At 43.2% G+C, this 24,670-nt stretch overlaps 1 protein-coding gene across 1 annotated transcript in view; it reads right to left on the bottom strand.

Annotated features, from left to right (window-relative positions):
• The window catches only part of LOC115473714 (myosin light chain kinase, smooth muscle-like), a 673,403-nt gene that overhangs the window by 218,629 nt on the left and 430,104 nt on the right, over positions 1-24,670 (bottom strand). Inside the window, exon 18 of the mRNA XM_030208760.1 lies at positions 16,076-16,192. Within this exon, the coding sequence (XP_030064620.1) occupies positions 16,076-16,192 (117 nt within the window). The remainder of the gene's footprint in view (positions 1-16,075; positions 16,193-24,670) is intronic.

The raw sequence follows: 24,670 nt of genomic DNA, 5'->3' as shown, positions 1-24,670 counted from the left end.
ACATGACTTGTGGTAAAATAATCCATCATTGGTAGCTCACATTGAAAAATTCCCCTCTGAGGGGCCCTTTTACAAAGGCGTGTAAAAGGGTGGTAATTCTGAATTTGCGTGCCACATGGTGGAAAATATTTTCTACTGCATATTTTTGGAGCGTTGCCCGGGTGGTAATTCTGAATTTTGCACGCTCCAAAAACATGCAGTAGAAAATAAACTACATGCCTACTGCCTGGGTAGCACATGAGACCTTACTGCTACGTCAATGGGTGGCAGTAAGGTCTTAGGCTGAAAACGGACACATGCTGGTTTTTATTTTGCTGCCCCCTTTCCAGCCCCTTAAAAAAGGCCTTTTTTTCCAGGATGCGGTAAAAACTGGCCCCGCATGCACCCAAAAGACATGCTTGTTCTGTTGCAGGCCACTTTTTGTTTTTACCGCCACTTAGTAAAAGGGCCCTTTAAATAACTAAAAAATTATTCTGCTTCATCTAAAATGTATCTTTATTTTTATCTCTGAATGCATTTCTGATACTCATCTTAATAACTCTTGACTTGAAGGCACCCCAGCCAGTCAGGTTTTCAGGATAACCACAATGAATATTCATGAGAGAGATTGGCCTTCAGGGGTGGGGATGGGGGTCAGGTTAGGTCGGGCTTCCCTCTTGTGGGTTCCACTGGACCCACGACAAGAGGGGTCCAACCTGACCTGACCCCTCCCCACTGGACACCGGGGAGGGTGGATGATCGAAGGGCCGGAAGACCAGGACCCCACTGGTCCACCAAGGTGTTTTTGTTATTTGGAGGGGAGGGGGGTCCGGTGTTTCTTGGCACACTCGTTGTTTGCCATGCCAGAGCTCGCTGATCAATCAGCTCAGGTAAATGCGAATGCTAGTGGCCTCTAGCACCTACATTTACCTTTGATCATCTTGCCAAGAGTGTTTCAACTCAAAACAGCCATGAAATTACTTTTGCCATTTCTAAGACATGGGGTAATCTGGACTGGATCAATTATAATATTAAGGACATTAATGGGCAGACTAGATATGCTGCCATCATTTATTATGTTATGATGCTGATCAGAGGCTTACAATTAGTACATATTAAATCTTATATTTAGCAAACTAAAGAAAATGCTTAGGTTTGTAATGGTGTCTTATCAATGGACCTAGTTTCTCCTTCTGAGCAACAAATATATAGAGCAGTGGTTCCCAAATCTGTCCTGGGGGAGCCCCAGCCAGTCATGTTTTCAGGATACTTGCAATGAATATTCATGAGTTATTTCTGCATGTACTGCCGTCATTGCATATAAATCTAACTCATGAATATTCATTGTGGATATCCTGAAAACCTGACTGGCTGGGGTTACATAAGTATATAAGTATTGCCATACTGGGAAAGACCAAAGGTCCATCGAGCCCAGCATCCTCTTTCCAACAGTGGCCAATCCAGGCCACAAATACCCGGCAAGATCCCAAAAAAGTACAAAACATTTTATACTGCTTATCCCAGAAATAGTGGATTTTCCCCCAAGTCCATTTAATAACGGTCTATGGACTTTTCCTTTAGGAAGCCGTCTAAACCTTTAGTTTAAACTCCGCTAAGCTAACCGCCTTTACCACATTCTCTGGCAACGAATTCCAGAATTTAATTACACGTTGAGTGAAGAAACATTTTCTCCGGTTCGTTTTAAATTTACTACATTGTAGCTTCACCGCACGCTTGGGAACCATTGATATAGAGGTGTAATAAAAAATACAGTAAATACATACACTTAAGCACTTTTTGGCTGATTGTGTCATCTGAGTATCCGTAAGGGTTCAGAGCCACTTGTGCTTTGTACCTAATAACTCTAGCTGGTATTGTTATATAGTCAAAATTCCTCTTCTCTTCACTGCTGTTTATATTGGGAGCTGCCACTCACATTATCAAAGGATATGATACTCCTGGTGGAAGTTTAGCTTCATTAGCTAATACACAGGCACCACACCTGTTTTGAAAGCAGTTTGGAGGGGGTCGGAAGAAAACAAGTCCACTGCTGTCCAAGACATTCCAAGTTCAAGCTTAGCAGTCACAAAATATATATGAACTAGCTCTACCCAGCCACGCGTTGCTGTGGCTCAGTCTGGTTAAATGGAAAAGAAAGAACTACAGGTAATGTTTGCCTGAAATCTCCTGCAAGCAATATTAATGTGTTCCCAAATGGTCTGATGTTTCCACGCAAATCTTGCAATGATCGATCAAGAGCCTCGAGCGATGTTTTTCGCTGTGCTGTTTCCTTGGCACGTATTTGAGCCATTCTTTGTCTGTTTCGCTCGTTCGCTGATGCCCGTTCTTCCTCAGTTTGATTTGCAATTGTAGGTATATAAAAACACGCGCGTATTCGAATGCAACGTTGTGTCGAAATTTCTAAGCAATTGGTGAAGAACGTTCGGAGATTTAAGCCACTCTCAGCCTGTCGCGTTGATTCTGTTGAGAACGAAGCAGATCTGAAGCAACAAAACGCGATCGCCGTGCTCGCAACCGTGCATCGTCAAGTCTGGCTGCACGTCGCTCTGCTGCTTCCTCAGCACGTATTTGAGCCATTCTTTGTGTGTTTCGCTCGTTCAGTGATGGTCATTCTTCCTCAGTTTGATTTGCAATTACTCATCGCACTGCTTCCGCTCCGCGAGTACGACAGCTGTGACATCTATATAATAGTAGGTATATAAAAACATGTGCGTAATTTCAAAGCAATCGGTGAAGAACTTTCGGAGATTTAAGCCACTCTCAGCCTGTCGCGTTGATTCTGTTGAGAACAAAGCAGATTTGAAGCTGCAGAACACGATCGCCGTGCTCGCAGCCCTGCATCGTCAAGTCTGGCTGCACGTCGCTCTGCTGCTTCCTCGGCACGTATTTGAGCCATTCTTTGTGTGTTTCGCTAGTTCGGTGATGGCCATTCTTCCTCAGTTTGATTTGCAATTACTCATCGCACTGCTTCCGCTCCGCGAGTACGACAGCTGTGACATCTATATAATAGTAGGTATATAAAAACATGCACGTATTCGAATGCAACGTTGTGTCCAAATTTGAAAGCAATCAGTGAAGAACTTTCGGATATTTAAGATTTTGAACAAACGAACATTTACATTTTTATTTATATAGATTGCATCCTTTCCTTCTGTAGTAGCATCTATAGAAAACAGTTCAACATCAGTTGTCTTTTGCAATGGGAAGATTTGGGTGGCTGGGAATGGGAGAAAGCGCTTTGTTCATTAATTTTTGCTTTTTGATTAGCCTACTTTCTGAAGAAAACGTAAGCTAATGAGATAGTCAGGTATGTGCAAGCGCATATAATTTATGTTTGCATCTCTGTGTCCCTAATAAGACTTTTATTTGGTGTCCTATCCACACCTGTTTTCAGGGAATAACAAGAAGTGATGTTTCTGGAGTCATGCGTATGTGAGGATTGTGAATGTGCACCTCAGTTTTGGGTGGAACTTTGTTTAATTAACCACTGAGATAAAACATGGTTTCCTTTAGCAGATTTTTCAAGATTCTGCAGCAAAACGTTGCATATTCTTTGGCAAATATGTGGCACATTTCCAAACTTTGCATATTCATTTTGTTTTCTTAAACCTTTTCTTTAAAGAAATTTTCTGGCATTTCTTATGCGCGCACATAAGCACTGCCACGCTGGGAAAAGACTAAAGGTCCATCAAGCCCAGCACTCCGTCTCTGACAGCGGCAAATCCAGGCCCCAAGAACCTGGCAAAACCCCAAAATTTAATGATCAATGGACATTTCCTTCAGGAATCTGTCCAGACCCCCTTTAAACTCAGCAAGGCCAGCTGCCGTCACTACCTTCTCCGGCAATGAGTTTGGCTCTTTTGCAAGGGAAAAAGAATCTTATTGATCATCGGTGCTGGGAAGGGATGATAGAGGAACAGAGGAAGGAGAAGAGGTTTGGGGGGACAGGGAAAGAGGGCGATTCTCAGCAGATAGAGAGAGAGAAAGAGCAAAGGGATCTTAGGCAAAGGGGAAGCTTCTAACAAAATCAAAGTGACCCAGGCAGGTTGTCAAGGGGAATCAAAAAAAGTGTTTACATGCACGATCACAATACTACCGAATGAAATTTAAATCAAGGCAAGGACATCTAAGACAAAAAATGCTAGGGATACTGCATGGGTTTGTTCATTGTAGTGTCCACCACTACGCCAAGAATACAAGTCCTTAGAAAACTCATGAAAATACATGAGATGCACAGGTGGAGTGCTGATGAATGATATAACTGGCAGTTTCCCAATGCCATTCCTGACACAGGGACTTTTAGAATCTCTCTGATCAGCCGTTGTCTGTCTCCAGCAATCCGAGCACCTGACTTTGTGTGTCGTACCAAGTCTTATCTGGCACCTTGCATGCAAGTTTATTGTACACAAAACTGTGGAAGGTTTCTGGGCTCAAAGAAGAGCAAGGCAAAAAGTAGTGTTATCTATCAAAGTGAAAGGATAACCGTGGGGCCCTTTTACTAAGCTGTGATAACGATAAATATGGGTTTAATGCACCCTAACATGGGACTTTCCCCGCATGCTATGCCTATTTTTACCATGGCTGTAAGAAAAGGCTTTTTCCTTTGTTATTTTTGCCTGTCTCAGCTATTTTTTTCTATTAGCACTTGCCCTCTCCCATTTAGTAAATGCTCCTGTATCAAGTCTGCATTAACCAGTTAGCGTGCAGTAATGTGAACATGTTAGCTGGTTAACACTTTCATGCCCACTCTCCACCCGTGTCATGCCCCCCTTCCCCAAAAATAAATAGAAACAATAAATACCGCAGGGTTAGGGAGGAAGTGACGTCACCGACCTAGATGAACGTCTGAGAGACGAGCTCCGGTCGCCCCGCGGCAAAAGCAGCAAAAATCGCAACCTAATACGCGGTTCAAAAACAAGATAAAAGCTTTACTGAGTTCAGGAAGTAGCACGGCACCTGCCTATGCATTTAAATTTCACAGCAATGGATCTTTCTCGATTTGCCTTCGTGAGCGCTGAGTCGAAGCCCAAATCCAAGATGGCGGACGCGCGCAGAACGAAAAACACAACGGAGGCAGAAAAGGCTCTAACACAAGATACTTTGCTGGAACAGCACATTTCCGTGGAATTAACGGAAGGGGAGCAACTTAGTCTGCACCAGTGGCTACAAAATATTAGCTCCGTTCTTAAAGCCCTGCGAACGGAAGTGGCTACGATGGGAGCAAACTTACAAGGTGAAATCCGCGAACTGGGAGCACGCTTGGAAGACACTGAGGTGCAGGTGGAGACACAGGGGGAGGCCTTGGGAGCATTAGAGCAACAGTTTACAGGGCTGCAGAACGAGCACCAACAATTATTAGACAAAGTAGAGGACCTGGAAAATCGGGGCCGTCGCAGCAACCTTAGATTTCGGGGCCTCCCTGAAACACCCAACTACCAGAACTGTGAGCAAACAATACAGCAAATTGTACAAGACTTGTTCAAAGTAAATGGCGAAAGGATAGAACTTGAAACAATACAGATTGAAAGGGCACACCGGGCATTAGGTGCTGTGCGTAATAATAGGCCAAAGGACATCATTGCCTGCTTCACTAGATATAAGCAAAAAGAACAAGTGCTGAAACTGGCGCGCCAGACGCAGGACTTTAAATGGGATTCGTATACCATTGAAATATATCAGGATTTGGCGGCAGCAACACTGAAGAGGAGAGGGGAGCTGAAACCATTCACAAGACATCTTCGTGAGTTAAAGATTCAATATAGATGGAGACATCCCTTCGCCCTCGTGCTCTATAAAGATGGGAAGCAACACCAAATTAAATCGTTGGGGGAAGCCCAAGAACTGTTTCCGGAGACAGCAATCCCAGGAGAGACAGCAGAAACGAGCACTGGAGTGAGATCTGCTTCCCGCCTTCCCCCACCGAAGTGGCAGAGGGTGGGAAAGGGTCTGAGAAGATTACAGCGCCAACAATCGGCAACACGAATTACCTGAAGTAGCCTGGACAATATAATTGGTAAAAGCTTTGAATGTTAAGCAAAAAGTTGTTAAAAGATTGGTTATGATAAGCCTCTGGTGGGGCTCTAGACAGGAAGAGATAAGTTGAGAAATGTTGATGCTGCGGGGTGACTGAGACGGGATAGGGGGCACCTTCCTTCTAAACTAGGCATTCACCGAGATACCAAGTGATGCCTAAAATTCAGAGGGGGGAGGCGGGGGGGAGGGAGGGAGGATTAAGAAAAAACGGAAGGGGAAGGAGAATAAGAGTGGCGTGGTGGGGGACGCAGATGGGACATAGAAGAATAAGTTATATGATTGAAGGACTAATGGCATGGTTACTAAATGTTGAGATAAATGGGAGACATTAAATGTTTGTTGTTAAATGTCAGGGGACTGAATGTACCTAGGAAACGACAACTGATGTTTCGGGAATTGCAAAGACAAGGGGTGGATATAGGGCTGATTCAGGAGACTCATTTAAAACCCAGGTATGAACGTCTATGCAAACATAAAGCATATCCCCAAATCTACTTTGCCTCTAGTTTAGATGACACAAAAAGTAAAGGGGTCCTTATAGCTTTCAGTAAAGGGAAACCATGGGATATAAAGAAAATTGTAAAAGACAAGGGTGGGCGATACCTATTGATCATTTTCACGCTGATGGGTAGAACATACACATTAGTAAATATATACAGCCCAAATACAAGGCAAGGGGACTTCATTAAAGAAATAGACCAACTATTGACCAGACATATAGAAGGTTCACTACTATTGGGGGGTGACTTTAATCTAACATTGAATCCACATGTAGATAATACCATACGTAGAATAAATTATGCAAAAAGTGACAGAAGACAACTTCATGAGTTTATTACTCGTTGGCAGCTACAAGATTACTGGCGTAGAGATAACCCCACTCAGAGGGCCTACACATATTTCTCGATGGTCCATCAATCGGCATCTAGAATAGATATGTGGCTGGGAGACACCTCATTAATGGGAGCAATTGGAGAACATACAATCTTGCCGAGGACCTGGTCGGACCATTCCCCGGTGCTTTTGCGGCTTCGGGGCGTGGGGCCACAGGGTGGACGGAAGCAGTGGCGCCTGGATAATGCATTGCTGTTAGATACAGAGAACATAACCCAGATAGAACAATACATCCTAGAATATATACAGTTTAATGAAAATGAAGAAGTGTCCCCAACAGTGATATGGGAAGGATTTAAGGCAGTTCTTAGGGGCCATTTGATAGCCTTACGTTCTAGGAGATGGAAAGAGAGATGTGCGAAAGATAATGATTTGCGCCAGCAATTAATGCAAGTAGAAAAACAGCTGCAGGAGGGGACAGCTCAGAATCCGCTACGCTTAAGGGGACAGGCATACGAGCTGCGCACACAATTACATGAGCTTGAGCTAGCTGATATATCAGAAAAATTACAACGTGTGCGTCAAGCGCATTTTGAATTTGGTAATAAAGCCAGCCGGCTATTGGCTCATAAATTAGCACAACAAACTAATAGGAACACGATAGGGGGAATTAGAGAAGGTGGAGGAGAGGTACATTCGGAGCCTGAATTTTTAGAAATGGCATTTAGAAGATATTATCAGCAATTATATAGGGCAGAAGGGGAAGAGGGAGAAGGGGAGATAAAGGCATACTTAACAGACATAGACCTCCCGAGGCTTCCAGAACACACTATGCAGATTTTGGGAAAACCTATCACATTAGAAGAAGTGGAACAAACGATTTGTGCGTTGTCCCCGAATAAAGCTCCAGGACCAGACGGGTTCACCCCTCAATTTTATAAAATATATGTGAAATTGCTAGCCCCAATGCTATTGCGAGTATTTAACTCGTTAGAGGAGACCACAAGCTTGCCACACACCTGGAACATGGCCACAATAACGGTTATACATAAACCAGGCAAAGATCCCCAATTATGCAGCTCATATAGACCGATCTCACTGTTGGGGGTGGACTATAAGATATTTACGAAGATTATGGCTACACGGCTTCAGAAATACCTTCCACAACTTATACATGAAGACCAGTCGGGCTTTGTCCACTCACGGCAGACATTTGACAACATTAGGAGAATATTACAGGTAGTACAAGGGGCCCATATACTTAAACCACCACTCTGTATATTATCTTTAGACGCAGAAAAGGCTTTCGATAGAGTTGGTTGGCCTTTTTTATTCGCAGTACTGGAAAAGATGGGAATTAAAGGGAGGTTTGTGGAATGGCTCCATCTCATTTACCGAAGCCCATCGGCGGCAGTGCGTATCAATGGAACATTAACAAGCCCATTTCCCCTACACAGAGGCACCAGGCAGGGCTGCGCGCTGTCGCCCTTACTGTTTGCACTGGTGATGGAGCCACTGGCTGCCAAGATTAGAGCGAATCAAGAGATAAAGGGCCTTAGAGGAGGGGGCATTGAAACTAAGATACTTCTTTTCGCAGACGACATTCTCCTTATCCTAAAAGATCCTCAAAAGGCTCTCCCGGTGATAGGAGAGGAGATACAAAAATATGGGGCACTCTCAGGCTTCAAGATTAATTTTGATAAGTCTGAGGCACTGGACGTGAACATACCTAATTCAACCTTAGCTTTATTGAAAAGGCAATTTCCCTATAAATGGGCTTCTAAATATATTAGATACCTGGGGATAAATATCACACGCCGAATAGAGGACTTATTTGAGAATAATTTCCCGGGTAAGGTACGAGACTTATTCCGGGAAATGGACAGATGGGAAGGCTTGACACTGTCATGGGTGGGCAGGATTAGTGCTGTAAAGATGATTATGCTTCCGAAACTGCTATATCTGTTTATGGCTTTACCCATAGACATACCGGATGCCTTCTTTCGAGGCTTACAGGGCAAGGTCTTCTCCTTCATTTGGAGGAAAAGACCACCAAGGGTTAATCGAGCTACAATGTACCAACCACGAGATAGAGGAGGTATGGGGGTCCCATCCTTCTATGACTACTATTATGCGGCACACATTAGGCTTTTAGCAACTTGGTCCCAGAACACAGATAAGATGTGGGTGGGTATTGAACAACAATGGTTGGAACCATACCCGCTAAGAGCGATCCCATGGCTGCCCAAACAAACACTTAAAGAATTGAGCCGGAAGAGTCCCTATCTTTTAAGATGGCCTCTAGAAAAATGGATCAAGATAAGGGGGAAATTTTTTCCGGAACGTAAATATTTCCAACACACATACCTTAGATTTGCCCCTCAATTTGGATCTGAAGAATTTAGCAAGATATATAAAGATTGGGAGAAAATGGGGTTATATGAACTGGGACAAATGTGTAAAGAAGATAGGATCTATACATATCAGGAATTATGCCAGGAATATGGGCTCTCCCCGCTTCAGGCCTTCCACTATGTTAGGGTGCAAAATTTTATTAAACACAAAGCGGGAGAGGAACTGGAATTAACTAAAATGCAGTTAGAGAGAGGAATAACAGGAGGAGGAGGACGAGGGAGTATTACTAGAATATACAAAGCCCTATTGGCACGAGAGTACCCGGTGGAATACTATACACAAAAATGGGACCTAGCCATGGGAACAGCTCATAACCTTATACAATGGGCAAGGGCTTTTAAATCCCTATTGCGGGTATCAGTGTCCAGCGCCATGGTAGAAAATGGGCACAAGATCCTATATAGCTGGTATTACACCCCTAGCCGTTTGGCTAAAATGCTTAGGCTAAGCTCAGCAGAATGCTGGAGAGACTGTGGGGAAGAGGGAAATATGTATCATATTTGGTGGTCCTGTGTACATGCACAAAGGTACTGGGCAAGCATAATAGATTTTATTTGCTCAGTGACAGCTTTACATTATGAAATGAAAATGGAATATTGCCTATTACATTTTAAACCACCTAATATACCATGGCATATACATCAATTTGCCATCCAGGTGTTTGTTGCAGGTAAATTAGTGCTTGCAGTAGCCTGGAAAAAACCGAGTCTGCCGGACATCTCAATGGTATTGAGAAAATTGGAGTACATTCAACTGATGTCCAAGCTTACAGCCTTAAATAAAGGACGTTTGACTCAACATCAAAAGATATGGGAGCCTTATGTAAATTGGATGGCTACCACTGTAAAACCCTGAAGCCACATATTCTGTAGAAGAGAGTAATGGGGGGGGGGGTGGGAGGGAGGGGGTTAAGGGGATTATGGCAGAAGACACATTATTGAGTTTGGTTAGAATTTGGCAATGTTGATGAGTTGATCAGTTAATGCAATTTGAAGAATTGTACTGTTTGAAATGTAGCATGTAAAACCTGGAAAATGCAAAATAAAGAACTTAAAAAAAAAAAAAATACCGCAGGGTTAGCGCATGCAAACAGGGAAATTACCGCAGGATGTTTTAGTGCGTCCTACAGTAAGCCTTTTTCAGCACGCTAAGCTCATGTTAAGAGCTTAGCGCAGTTTAGTACAAGGGTCCTTTGGTTAGGGAGCCTCGTACTATATAAAGGTGAATTATCAGTGCTGGATGTACATCTCATATGCCCAAAGGCACTTCCCCCCCCCCCCCCCTCCTCCGGTCAGCAGGCGGTTGGAAATCGGCACTTCTATCCTGAATTGGTCTTTCCTCTGCCTGCTTAATTTTGAAGTTTGAAAAAACAGATCTGGTGGCTTCCCTCAAAACTACAAGGCCCCGTGTATTCACACCTATTAGGGGAAAAGGTACATGCAAACTCACACGCCTACCATGTGTAATGGGAAACCCAGTCCTGGATCTGGTTAATAATCATAAAAAATGTAAGGACCAATTCAAATGCTGAATTGACCTATATAAAGGGGATTCACACATGTTAAGCACTTTTTATGCTCGTTAATCAAATTTTGCATCTGTTACTTTCTGAAATGAACCAAAGAAATATTCAGCAGTGAGTCCAAACAATGTAAAAATGATCCAAAACAAAGCTCCCAGGTAAGTAACACATTGCTAGTATTCGATCGTGGATTAGGCCAGTGCTCCCAAACCTGATCCTGAAGGCACCCCTGACAGTCAGTTTTTCAGAATCTCCACAATGAATATTCATGAGAGAGATCTGCATGCACTGCTGCCACTGCATACAGATCTCTCTCATGAATATTCATTGTGGAGATCCTGAAAACCTGACTGGCTGGGGTTCCTCCAGGCCCGGGTTTGGGAACCACTGGATTAGGCGCCCAAATTGGCCTTTTTAAAGTACTACCTTAGTGCTCAGATTTTTGGGGACTTTTACTAAGCAGCATTAAGCCGACTGAGGGCTTACCACGTGCCAATCCAGAACTACCGCCAGGTTACCGCAGGAGCCTGGCAGTAGTTCCTACCCCTAACGCGCACCATTTCTGGTGCTACAAAAATACGTCCTATTTATGAAGTGCCAGAACTTAACTGGCAGTAATCGGGCAGTTAGCGCGGGAACCCTTACCGCCATCTCAAAGGGTGGCGGTAAGGACTCCTCCGCCCCGAAATGGCCACACGTTAAGTGTTTCACTTACCGTGTGGCCATTTGTTTGCTTCAAAAAAAGATAGCCTTTTACCCGCCATGGTAAGAGAGAGCCTCAGCGCATGCTGATGCTAGCGCAGGTCCCTTTTTACCACAGCTCAGTAAAAGAACCCCTTTCGTGCCCTTTGTAGAATTGTGCATCAGAAGCCCATTTTTATATAGCATAGAGATCAGAATTGGGATGTCCAGGGTCATAAGTATTGCCATACCGAGACAGACCGAAGGTCCATTAAGCCCAGAATCCTGTTTCCAACAGTGGCCAATCCAGGTGACAAGTACTTGGCAAGATCCCAAAACAGTACAATACGTTTTATGCTGCTTATTCTAGAAATAAGCAGGGATTTTAATAACGGTCTATGGACTTTTCCTTTAGGAAGCCACCCAAACCTTTTTTTAAACCCCGCTAAGCTAACTGCTTTTACTACATTCTCTGGCAACGAATTCCAGAGTTTAATTACACGTTCCAGTAGTACTTTAGAAAAGGATTTGCCAATGTAGAGCTTTTTCTAAAATACCTGCAGGAGTGCACATATATTTGCTGGTACATGGAGCGGGAGTAGTCATTTTACAAAGATACATGTTGAAATAATAAACAGAATGGGCCTGGTAGCTTCCACGTGGTGGTATCAGCAATTACATATAGAAGTAGTGATTTTACAACATCCATGTGTAATATAACGTAACAGAACACTTCAGTTCCTATAGACCAGAAACACTGCTCCCCTTAAGCTAAGTGGGAGTCTTCCATCTACAGTTCTGCCAGTACTGAATATCACATGTTCAATACTGAGGTACAGGCAAGTTCTGCAGGCCTCCAGGGAACTTGCCTTTCCCTAGCAATTAAAAACCCAATATTAAAGCACCACTTCCTACTGGTAGTAATGCAGAAGAAGGGCACCCGCACAGCTTACAGGGAACAGAGACTGCAAACAACCTATTGAGTTCCAAGCAGTTAACAGTTAAGAAGACAAGGACAATCTAGAAATCACAACAAAAGACCTATGCTAAAAAGTTTTACATAATAAGAATAAAAGATAAATCATAATTTGGATAACAAATACTCTTGAAATAAAGTGGTTTTCACTGCCTTTCTGAATAACTGATATTTATTTAGCATTCTGACTGATACAGGGAGAGTTCCATGTTTTTATCCTATATAATAAAATGCACCTCCAACATTCTGAAGCTGACTGCATGGCTGAGGCATTCCTGCTCTCTGTATCCATCTGCTGAATTGACATCACGTACTTCCGGGTTCGTCACAAGCAGAAGTGACCAACCACACGAGGTTTCTCGGCTTCAGAATGTTGGAGGTGCATTCTATTAAATAGGATTGGTCAGTTCCTTGAAGCACAGCCAGAGCTCAGCGTCCTGCACAGTAACAATCAGACACCAGAGAGAGAGGGCGGGGGGCCTGACACCAGAGAGGGGGGGAGGTATCTCTGTCACACAAACACTCTCTCTCTCACACACACTCTCTCTCACAGTCAATGTCTTTCTCTCTCTCACACACTGTCTCTCACACACTCTATGTCTCACACTGTATCACATTCACTCTCTATGTGTCACACAGTCACTCACACACTCTCTTGGTCTCATACACTCAGTCTCACAGAGAGTCTGTGTCTCACACACACTCTCTCTCTCGCACACACTGTATCTGTGTGAAACACACTCTCACACTGTGTCTCACATACGCACTTGCACACACTCTCATTTTCACACACACACTCTCTCTCTCTCACAGACACACACACTCGAAACAGAGAGTGGGGTTAAATGGGCAGTATTCACAATGGAGAAGGGTAGTTAGTGGGGTTCCTCAGGGGTCCGTGCTAGGACTGCTGCTTTTTAATATATTTATAAATGATTTAGAGATGGGAGTAACTAGTGAGGTAATTAAATTTGCTGATGACACAAAGTTATTCAAAGTCGTTAAATCGCGACAGGATTGTGAAAAATTACAAGAGGACCTTACGAGACTGGGAGACTGGGCGGCTAAATGGCAGATGATGTTTAATGTGAGCAAGTGCAAGGTGATGCATGTGGGAAAAAAGAACCCGAATTATAGCTACGTCATGCAAGGTTCCACGTTAGGAGTTACGGACCAAGAAAGGGATCTGGGTGTCGTCGTCGATAACACACTGAAACCTTCTGCTCAGTGTGCTGCTGCGGCTAAGAAAGCGAATAGAATGTTGGGTATTATCAGGAAAGGTATGGAAAACAGGTGTGAGGATGTTATAATGCCATTGTATCGCTCCATGGTGCGACCGCACCTTGAGTATTGTGTTCAATTCTGGTCGCCGCATCTCAAGAAAGATATAGTAGAATTGGAAAAGGTGCAGCGAAGGGCGACTAAAATGATAGCGGGGATGGGACGACTTCCCTATGAAGAAAGACTAAGGAGACTAGGGCTATACAGCTTGGAGAAGAGACGGCTGAGGGGAGACATGATAGAGGTATATAAAATAATGAGTGGAGTGGAACAGGTGGATGTGAAGCGTCTGTTCACGCTTTCCAAAAATACTAGGACTAGGGGGCATGCGATGAAACTACAGTGTAGTAAATTTAAAACAAATCGGAGAAAATGTTTCTTCACCCAACGTGTAATTAAACTCTGGAATTCGTTGCCGGAGAAAGTGGTGAAGGCGGTTAGCTTAGCAGAGTTTAAAAAGGGGTTGGACGGTTTCCTAAAGGACAAGTCCATAAACCGCTACTAAACGGACTTGGAAAACTCCAAAATTCCAGGAATAACATGTATAGAATGTTTGTACGTTTGGGAAGCTTGCCAGGTGCCCTTGGCCTGGATTGGCCGCTGTCGTGGACAAGATGCTGGGCTCGATGGACCCTTGGTCTTTTCCCAGTATGGCATTACTTATGTACTTATGTACACAGTCACTCTCACATACACTCTCTCAAACATACACACTCCGAGGAAAACCTTGCTAGCGCCTGTTTCATTTGTGTCAGAAATGGGCCTTTTTTACTAGTGTATTAATAAAGAGAAGACGGAGGAGTGGCCTAGTGGTTAGGGTGGTGGACTTTGGTCCTGAGGAACTGAGTTCGATTCCCACTGCAGGCACAGGCAGCTCCTTGTGACTCTGGGCAAGTCACTTAAACCTCCGTTGCCCCATGTAAGCCGCATTGAGCCTGCCATGAGTGGGAAAGCATGGGGTACAAATGTCAAAGATTTGTAGGATTTGGTCCTATTTAGTGCTGGAAAGCTTAACGTCATCTGGTTACAAAAATGATATCTTTTATCTCCTAGGATAAGGTGAACAAAGTCGATCATATAAAAAGAAGCAATCCCATAAATATTGCCAAACCTTTCAAGTTCCACTTATTATTTGATATACTGCTATTCATAAAAACATGTCTAAGCAGGTTACAAAATTAACGAAATTGAGAGAATAGGGAGGACAGAAAGTAACTCACATTAAGACAAAACCCCAAACCTTTGGGAAACACAAGAAGGCTGTGTAAATGTCCGATTTCACAAACCTACACAAGCCATTTGAGTCCTGCCCAAACTGCGACCCCTTGAAATCTCTACATAGTGTGGATTTCCATATATAAATAGCACTTTCTGAAATTGGGATAGGCGCGTATGAATGCCATAATTTGAAATTGCAAATAGGGCTTCTAAAATAACCCTCTTTGGCTATCCATCTATTTTGTAAATGGGTACCCCAAACCTGAACTCCGTAATCCAAATATGGCCTCGTGTCATCAGTAGGAAGACGATTTCCTTGATTCTTGCTCGTTTGCCTGAACAAAATGCATTGTTAGGCCATTTCCTTCTTTAAAATCATGCCTTTTCAGGCTTCTTTCATCTATACAGAATGTTGTTCAGTTCAGCACAAGCCAAATATGGGCCTGGAGGCCGCCTACGGCATTGCAGTCCAAATATGGGGGTCTAGAGTGAGGCTACAGAACTCGCAGCATGAAACTAATAAAACAGTAAAAGGGTTCAGCTTTCCTTACAACAAGCTGATAAGGCGAAACTGTCTTCATTCATATTATTCAGGCTGACGCGACCTTTCCTTTAGAAACAGACTTTGGTAAATCCATGTGTGCAAGGTCGGAAGGAAAAAGCTGCTCATTGGCCAGCACATCTAAATACAGTCTGGATAAAAAGAAAGACAGAGGGTGGAAGAGAGAGAGAGAGAGAGAGAAATAGCACACAAGTTCTACATAATACTTTTATACTCTGAGTGAGCCACATGAGTGAAACAGGGAGAGACATGAAACTTTCCTCTCGCCATACCCTGGGCTCCTCGGCTTGTTTTGTTGCGAGGATTGAGTTTCAAGTTTATTTTTCATGGAAAGAATGCACAGGGGAAGCGTGGTGGCTATTTCTTGCAGCTTAACAGCAAGGACAGGTTGACCAGGGATGTGTGTTTGGGTGGGGGCTGGAAAGTGAGGTAGGGATGGGGTGAGAGAAAGGAGACACAAAGCCTAGAACTTGTAGTGACTGACGCTTTACAAATATTTTTCAGGAAATAAAAACTTTGGTGTGGGCTGCCCCTATCAGTTAGTATCACTTACCGTCCACGAAAACGCTGCAGGCACATTCACTTTTTCCAGCTGAGTTCTCCGCTATGCATTTGTACTCTCCCTCGTCTTCAGGCAAAGACTTGTCAACAGTCAGGGAACACAGGGGCCCTGAGCCAGCAGTAAAGAAAAAAAAAGCCCAGATGCATTATAGGTTTCGCATACAGCCTACATATTAATAGTTATCAGCTTTGATATCAAATTATCACCAGTCATCATGAGATTTAGCACATATATATACAGATAAGCGTTAGAAAACTTAACCACAGCTAATACTGCTAAGCTGGTTCTTCTGAATTCATGACTATTAATTAGAAAATCTGTCGCTTGTACATGCTAAAGGTGTAACACAGAAATCACCGTAAGTGGGTGTAGAATAGGTAGGGGGCTGTGCCTTGTAGTTTACAGGGGGACGTTACCACGCATTAACTGCTAACACAGTAATAACACTACTACTACTACTTATCATCTCTATAGCGCTACTAGACGTACGCAGCGCTGTACACTTGAACATGAAGAGACAGTCCCTGCTCGACAGAGCTTACAATCTAATTAGGACAGACAAACAGGACAAATAAGAGATAAGGGAATTACTAAGGTGGGGATGATAAAATAAGGGTACTGAACAAGTGAGTAAGGGTTAGGAGTTAAAAGTAGCATCAAAAAGGTGGGCTTTTAGCTTAGATTTGAAGACGGCCAGAGATGGAGCTTGACATACCGGCTCAGGAAGTCTATTCCAGGCATATGGTGCAGCAAGATAAAAGGAACGGAGTCTGGAGTTAGCGGTGGAGGAGAAGGGTGCAGATAAGAGAGATTTACTCAGTAAATGGAGATCCCGGGTGGGGCATGTAGGGAGAGATGACAGTGGAGAAGTACTGAGGAGCTGCAGAGTGAATGCACTTATAAGTCAATAAGAGGAGTTTGAGATGTATGTGGAAACGGATAGGAAGCCAGTGAAATGACTTGAGGAGAGGGCTAATATGAGCATAATGACACTGGTGGAATATTAGTCGTGCAGCAGAATTTTGAACAGATTGAAGAGGAGAGAGATGGCTAAGTGGGAGACCTGTGAGAAGCAAGTTGCACTAGTCTAAGCGAGAGGTGATAAGAGTGTGGATAAGGGTTCTGGTGGTGTGCTGAGAAAGGAAAGGGCGAATTTTGGTGATATTATAGAGAAAGAAATGACAGGTTTTAGCAGTCTGCTGAGTATGTGCAGAGAAGGAGAGAGAGAAGAGTTGAAGATGACTCCAACACAAAACAATTAATATCACCTCAAGAGGTAGAGCAAACTACATTACATACTAGCAGTCACCAAAGCAGTGTACATTAGGTATAGCATGACATTAACCCCCTAATTCTATAAACTTGGGTTGCTTTAAACTTAGTTCACAAAGTGGGGCACCCAATTTATAGAATAAGGCAGTGGCGTACCTAGCACGCTTGTCACCCAGGGCAGGTCGCCGCTGTGCCGAACCCCCAAGGCACGTCACAACCTCACCCCCACCTCTCGAGGCGCATTAGCCCCTTAGATGCAACACCCCCACCACCCTTCCTCCTAGCAAGGGGGTGCACAGAGCAGTCACGCAGCTGTCAGCTCCGCTGGTCCCCTGCCCTGGAACAGGAAGTAACATCAGAGGGGGCAGGGGACCAGCTGAGTCAACAGACGTGCGACTGCTCTGTGCACCCCATTGCTGCCCACACCCGGGATGAACTACCCCCTACCGCCCCGCCCTTGGTATGTTACTAGAATAAGGTCAGTTGTGTGTACAACTTATTTTAATAACTGGGTGTTAACTGGCACCATTTGACAGTTGCCAATGACACAATAAATTTATTCTTGCAGTCACATATTTGTAGGCAAAGCTTTTTGGTTGATGTACAGAATAAATGTTTTGAATATGTGTTGGTTGTGATGTTTGCTGTTGTGTCTTATTGAATTTATGTATGTTTTTAATGTAACCTGCTTTGGGATTAAAACAGAGCATAAATATTTAAAATAAATAAATTAACAGAACCTGCGTACGCAATCTCTGTCACATGCAACTTCTAGGGGACGTAGCCCTGGGAAAGGCATGAACGGGTCAGGGGCATGCCTAGGAGTTACACACAAATGTTATACACCGAACTGACAATTGCTAGGCGTGAGCACTTCCAACAGCCTTTGACCTGGTGTGAGTGCTCGTGGTGTGAAACAATGAACTTATACTAATATTCTAGAATAGCAGTTCCACGTGCAACTACCGTTATAGAATTTGCACTCAGTGCGCATCATCCCAGCACCTAAAGTTTGGCACCATTTATAGAATTTACCCCTAAAAACATGGAGACAATAAACTGATTCCTAATAATAAGACTATGATGATCCAGTTTATGAAATATAAACATTTAATATTAATGAATTATGCTCCACATTAGTGACACAGTTGACCCCTAAAGTGCAGAGAGAATGCCCCCAATAGATATTGCAGAGGTTCATGGCACCTAACACACCTTTATTTTTCAAGTTAACTCATGTTATGTGCAAAACATCAGTGCACCTTAGTCAACATCCACGGTGATTCTATATTATGGGGCACCTACGTTTAGGTGCTTAAAGGTTGCCTAACTGGAGCCTATTCTCTAAAAGAAAGTAGGACCCCTTCCTTTATAAAATACTCATGTAATGGTATATACACCGAGTTTAAGTTATTGGTGTTGGTTTTTAAAGCACTACATGACGATGCTCCGTTGGCTTTAGTTCAGAAATTGCGAATGTATCGTCCTGTACGAATTCTTCAGTCTCATGGTCAAGATCTGTTGGCTGTTCCTTCATTTCATGATGCTCGTTTGTGGGCGGTTCGTTCTCGGATTTTTTCTGTTGTTGGTCCTAGTTTGCGGAATCCTCTCCCTTTGGCTTGGTGCCAAATTTCTTCTTTGTATTCATTTACCCGCTCCGCTGAACGCCTCTGGCGGAAATCTTGGGCCCTTGCTGATTTCTTACACTTTAAGTTCATGCTGACCTCCTTCCAATCTGCTCTTTTATGCGCCAAACAGGATTATTATATCCAACTGACCAACTCTCTTGGCTCTAACCCTCGACTTCTCTTCACCACATTGAACTCTCTCCTCAAGGTGCCCCCTCCCCCAACTCCCCCTTCATTATCTCCTCAGACCCTTGCTGAATTCTTTCACGACAAGGTTCAAAAGATAAACCTTGAATTCTCTACCTCGCCACCTCTCCCTCCACTAGTCCGTTCCCCTCTCTCTCCTTCCCCTCATTCCTTTTCCTCCTTTCCTGAAGTTACTATAGAGGAAACTACACTTCTCCTTTCTTCCTCAAAATGTACCACCTGTTCCTCTGATCCCATTCCCACCCACCTTCTTAATGCCATCTCACCTGCTCTTATTCCTTTTATCTGTCACATTCTCAACCTCTCACTTTCCACTGCAACTGTCCCTACTGCCTTTAAACATGCTGTGGTCACACCTCTCCTTAAGAAGCCTTCACTCGACCCTACATGTCCCTCTAATTACCGACTCATCTCCCTTTTCTCTCCAAATTACTTGAGCGTGCTGTTCACCACCGCTGCCTTGATTTTCTCTCCTCACATGCTATTCTTGACCCACTACAATCTGGTTTTCGCCCTCTCCATTCAACCGAAACTGCGCTTACTAAAGTCTCCAATGACCTATTACTGGCTAAATCCAGAGGTCAATCCTCTTCTACTTCTATCCCTCTGCCTGTCGGCTTACCTCAGGGTTCTGTTCTTGGTCCCCTCCTCTTTTCTATCTACACTTCTTTCCTTGGTTCATTAATCTCATCCCATGGCTTTTCCTACCATCTCTATGCTGATGACTCCCAAATCTACCTTTCTACCCCTGATATCTCACCTTGCATCCAAACCAAAGTTTCAGCGTGCTTGTCTGACATTGCTGTCTGGATGTCTCAACACCACCTGAAATTAAACATGACCAAAACCGAGCTTCTCATTTTCCCCCCCAAACCCACCTCCCCACTCCCCCGTTTTCTATTTCTCTTGATGGCTCTCTCACTCTCCCTGTCTCCTCAGCTCGAAACCTTGGGGTCATCTTTGACTCTTCTCTCTCCTTCTCTGCTCATATCCAGCAGATCGCCAAGACCTGTCGTTTCTTTCTTTACAACATCTGTAAAATCCGCCCCTTTCTTTCCGAGCACTCTACCAAAACCCTCATCCACACCCTTGTCACCTCTAGTTTAGACTACTGCAATCTGCTTCTTGCTGGCCTCCCACTTAGTCACCTCTCCCCTCTCCATTCGGTTCAAAACTCTGCTGCCCGTCTCGTCTTCTGCCAGGGTCGCTTTACTCATACTACCCCTCTCCTCAAGTCGCTTCACTGGCTCCCTATCCGTTTTTGCATCCTGTTCAAACTTCTTCTACTAACCTATAAATGTACTCACTCTGCTGCTCCCCAGTATCTCTCCACACTCGTCCTTCCCTACACCCCTTCCCGTGCACTCCACTCCATGGATAAATCCTTCTTATCTGTTCCCTTCTCCACTACTGCCAACTCCAGACTTCGCGCCTTCTGTCTCGCTGCACCCTACGCCTGGAATAAACTTCCTGAGCCCCTACGTCTTGCCCCATCCTTGGCCACCTTTAAATCTAGACTGAAAGCCCACCTCTTTAACATTGCTTTTGACTCGTAACCACTTGCCTCCACCTACCCTCCTCTCCTCCTTCCTGTACACATTAATTGATCTGATTTGCTTACTTTATTTTTTGTCTATTAGATTGTAAGCTCTTTGAGCAGGGACTGTCTTTCTTCTATGTTTGTGCAGCGCTGCATACGCCTTGTTGTGCTATAGAAATGCTAAATAGTAGTAGTAGTTTAGAAAACAATTGAAGGTTCTATTTTTGTAGGCATTCTCTGCTTCTTAGATGGGAGGTTGGGATTGTGGGGTTTTTATGTGTTTGGGTATGTTTTTGATTTTGAATTGTGTTTTGTTTATGATTGTGGTATATTGTAACCTGCTCAGATGTTTCAATGTGTGGGATACACATGTAGTTAAATAAATAAATAAATTTACAAGCCTCTGTATTTAGCCATGAGCACATACACCAGTCAGTCACAGAGTTGTTGTAAATGCTCACACATACATTCTAGAAATACACATATAACTTAAAGTATTCTACAAATTACACATATAAGTGTTCACTTCACCTATGCTCCGCCCAGACGTTGCCCATATGAATGACCACCTGCAAACTACATACTATCAAAGATATGTGCATATTAAAGAATAGTGCATGGCTGGATCTATGGCATTTATTATTTTTATTTATTTTGTTGCACTTGTGGCCCACATTTTCCCACCTATTTGTAGGCTCAATGTGGCTTACATAGTACCGAGATGGCGATCGCCAATTCCGGTATGAGAAATACAGGGTGGTATTGCGTTAAAGTTCATTAGTGACAGAGTAAATTAAGTAGTAAGGAGAAGGAGTTAAGTTTTGTTCAGTTATGGTGTGAGTTTTGTTGTGTTGCAAGGCTCAGGTGTTTAACTTGGATCATTATGGTATGCCTTTTTGAACAAGTTGTTTTTTAATAATTTCCGGACGTTTGTTAGGTCGTGCATTGTCTCCATGATGTTTGGTAGTGCATTCCATAGTTGCGTGCTTATGTAGGAGAAGCTGGATCCATATGTTGATTTATATTTTAATCCTTTGCAGCTAGGGTAGTGGAGATTCAGGTATTTGCGTGCTGATCTTTTTGAGTTCCTGGTTGGTAAGTCAATGAGGTCTGTCATGTAAACCAGGGCCTCACCATGGATAATTTTATTAACCAGGGTGCAGATTTTGAACGCAATTCGTTCTTTGATTGGGAGCCAATGTAGTTTTTCTCTTAAGGGCTTGGCACTTTCGTATTTCGTTTTTCCAAATATGAGTCTGGCTGCGGTGTTTTGGGCAGTTTGGAGTTTCTTAATAATCTGTTCTTTGCATCCGGCATAGATTGCGTTGCAGTAGTCTAGGTGACTTAGCACCACTGATTGTACCAGGCTGTGGAATATTTCCCTCGGGAAGAAAGATTTTACTCGTTTGAGTTTCCATTTTCTTTGTTGTGGTTTTCGCTTGGCTTTCTAGCATGAGATTTCGGTCGATAGTAACTCCGAGAATTTTCAGGCTGTCTGAGACAGGAAGGGTGTAGTCTGGGGTGCTTATATTGGTGGGTTTGTTCGTGTTGTATTGTGATGAGAGGATGAGGCAATGTGTTTTTTCTGCATTGAGTTTTAATTGAAATGCATCCGCCCATGAGTTCATGATTTGCAGGCTAAGTTTGATTTCGTTTGTGATTTCTGTTAGATCGTGTTTGAATGGGATGTATATCGTGACATCGTCTGCGTAAATGTAAGGGTTAAGGCCTTGGTTGGATAGGGATTTGGCTAGTGGGTCATCATTAGGTTGAAAAGGGTGGGTGATAGCGGTGATCCTTGGGTACTCCACATTCTGGTTTCCATGGTGATGATGTGTTCGAATTTGATATCACTTGGTATGTTCTTGCGGTTAGGAAACCCTTGATCCAACTAAGTACGCTTCCACCGATCCCGAAGTATTCTAGGATGTTTAGTAGTATTTTATGGTTTACCATGTCAAGACATGTTGAATTGTAGGAGAAGTACATTTTTGCCAGTTGCAATTTCTTGTTTGAATTTGGTTAGGAGAGTGATTATTACTGTTTTGGTGCTGTAGTTGGAGCAAAATCCTGATTGTGATTCGTGTAGTATTGAGAATTTGTTTAAAAAGTCGGTAAGTTGCTTGGTTTCCATGCTTTCCAGTAATTTTACTACCAGAGGGATAGATGCTACCGAGCGGTAGTTGGTGATATCATTTGTTTTTTTCTTTGAGTCTTTAGGTATTGGGGTGAGTAGTATGTTGCCTTTGTCCTTAGGAAAGAGTCCATGTTGCAGCATGTAGTTTAGGTGTGATGTGAGGTCTGTTATGAAGCGCTGAGGGGCGGATTTTATTAGGTTATTGGGACATATGTCCAGTTTACAGTGGGATTTGGCGAACCTGTTAATCGCTAGGGTGACACTTTCATCAGTGAGGAGATCGAAGTTTGTCCAGATTCGGTCTGCTGGGTATTCACCGAGGATTGGGTCCAGACAGTCAATGAAGTTTTCGGTGTCGGTGGTGTTCTGTGGTAATGTATTGCGTAGGTTTATAATTTTCTCGTTAAAGTATCTGGCAAGTTTGTCTGCAGATGGGGTGTCTGTGTTGGTTGTGGTAACCAGTGTGGTATTTAGTCATTTGTTCACGAGTTGGTAAAGTTTATGCGTGTCTTTGTAGTCTGGCCCTATTTTGGTTTTGTAGTAAGACCGTTTATCTGCACACATATATACCAGTATTCTGGTCATTTGAGCGTGCATTTGCTGTATAACTGTTAGTGCCTTTTTTTTTATAGAAATACCCCCTTAGTGCTTTGCTAAATGAACTAAAAGATGCTAAAACTAAATTAAACTCAGTGACATGAAAATGTAGATTCCTAGTGGTCACAGAGCATGCATCACCGGTCTGTAATACTGGTCTCATAGATTTTTCATTTCCATTCCACTTATGATCTTGACACAGTTACTACCTCCTGCACCAGAGACCAGGAGTCCTCAAAACCAACTCGGACAGAGTGCATGGTGATGGGCAGTGGCGGACTTGGCCCTACAGTGCTTTGCAAAGGTCTTCCCTGATCACCCCTTTTACACCTCGGTCATCTAGTGGTCCAAACAATTCTTTTACCAGCTTCTTGCTTTTAATATACCTAAAAAAATTCTTACTATGTGTTTTTGCCTCCAACGCAATAAACTTATTGGATATCCTGTGTATACTTACTCCAAAGCTAATATCAAATCTGATCATATTATGATCACTGTTATCAAGCGGCCCCATCACCATTACCTCCCGCACCAGATCATGCGATCCACTAGGACTAGGTCTAGAATTTTTCCTCCTCTTGTCGGCTCCTGTACCAGCTGCTCCATAAAGCAATCCTTGATTTCGTCAAGGAATTTTACTTCTCTAGCATGCCCCGATGTTACATTTACCCAAACAATATCAGGGTAATTGAAATCACCCATTATTATCGTGTTGCCCAGTTTGTTAGCCTCCCTAATTTCCGATAACATTTCTACATTCGTCTGTTCATCCTGGCCAGGTGGACGGTAATACACTCCTATCACTATCCTTTTCCCCTTTACACATGGAATTTCAATCTACAGGGATTCCAAGATGTGTTTTGTATCCTGTAGAATTTTCAATCTATTTCGATGCCCAGTCTAAAAAGGTCCTCCTGCAATTTCTCACAATCAGCATGTAATTTAACAAACTGAATAATTTTGAGGGGAATTTTTTTAAAAGATGTGCAAGTCAGAACGTTCCAAACAGATGTCCATCTCACATGTATTTTCCAACAGGAAATACATCAAGATTTCAATGTTCAAAAAATATGTGAGATGGACGTCCATATGCTGGAAACATCCAGCTTGAACATCAATTTTACGAACTGGAATTTTCAAATTATGAACCTGGGAAAACAAGGGACATAGCATCTGTATTCTTTTAAAATTGCCACGTAAGCATT

Source organism: Microcaecilia unicolor, chromosome 7, assembly GCF_901765095.1.
Source record: "Microcaecilia unicolor chromosome 7, aMicUni1.1, whole genome shotgun sequence".
NCBI classification, from domain to species: domain Eukaryota; kingdom Metazoa; phylum Chordata; class Amphibia; order Gymnophiona; family Siphonopidae; genus Microcaecilia; species Microcaecilia unicolor.
This window is presented reverse-complemented; position numbering and strand designations above follow the sequence as displayed.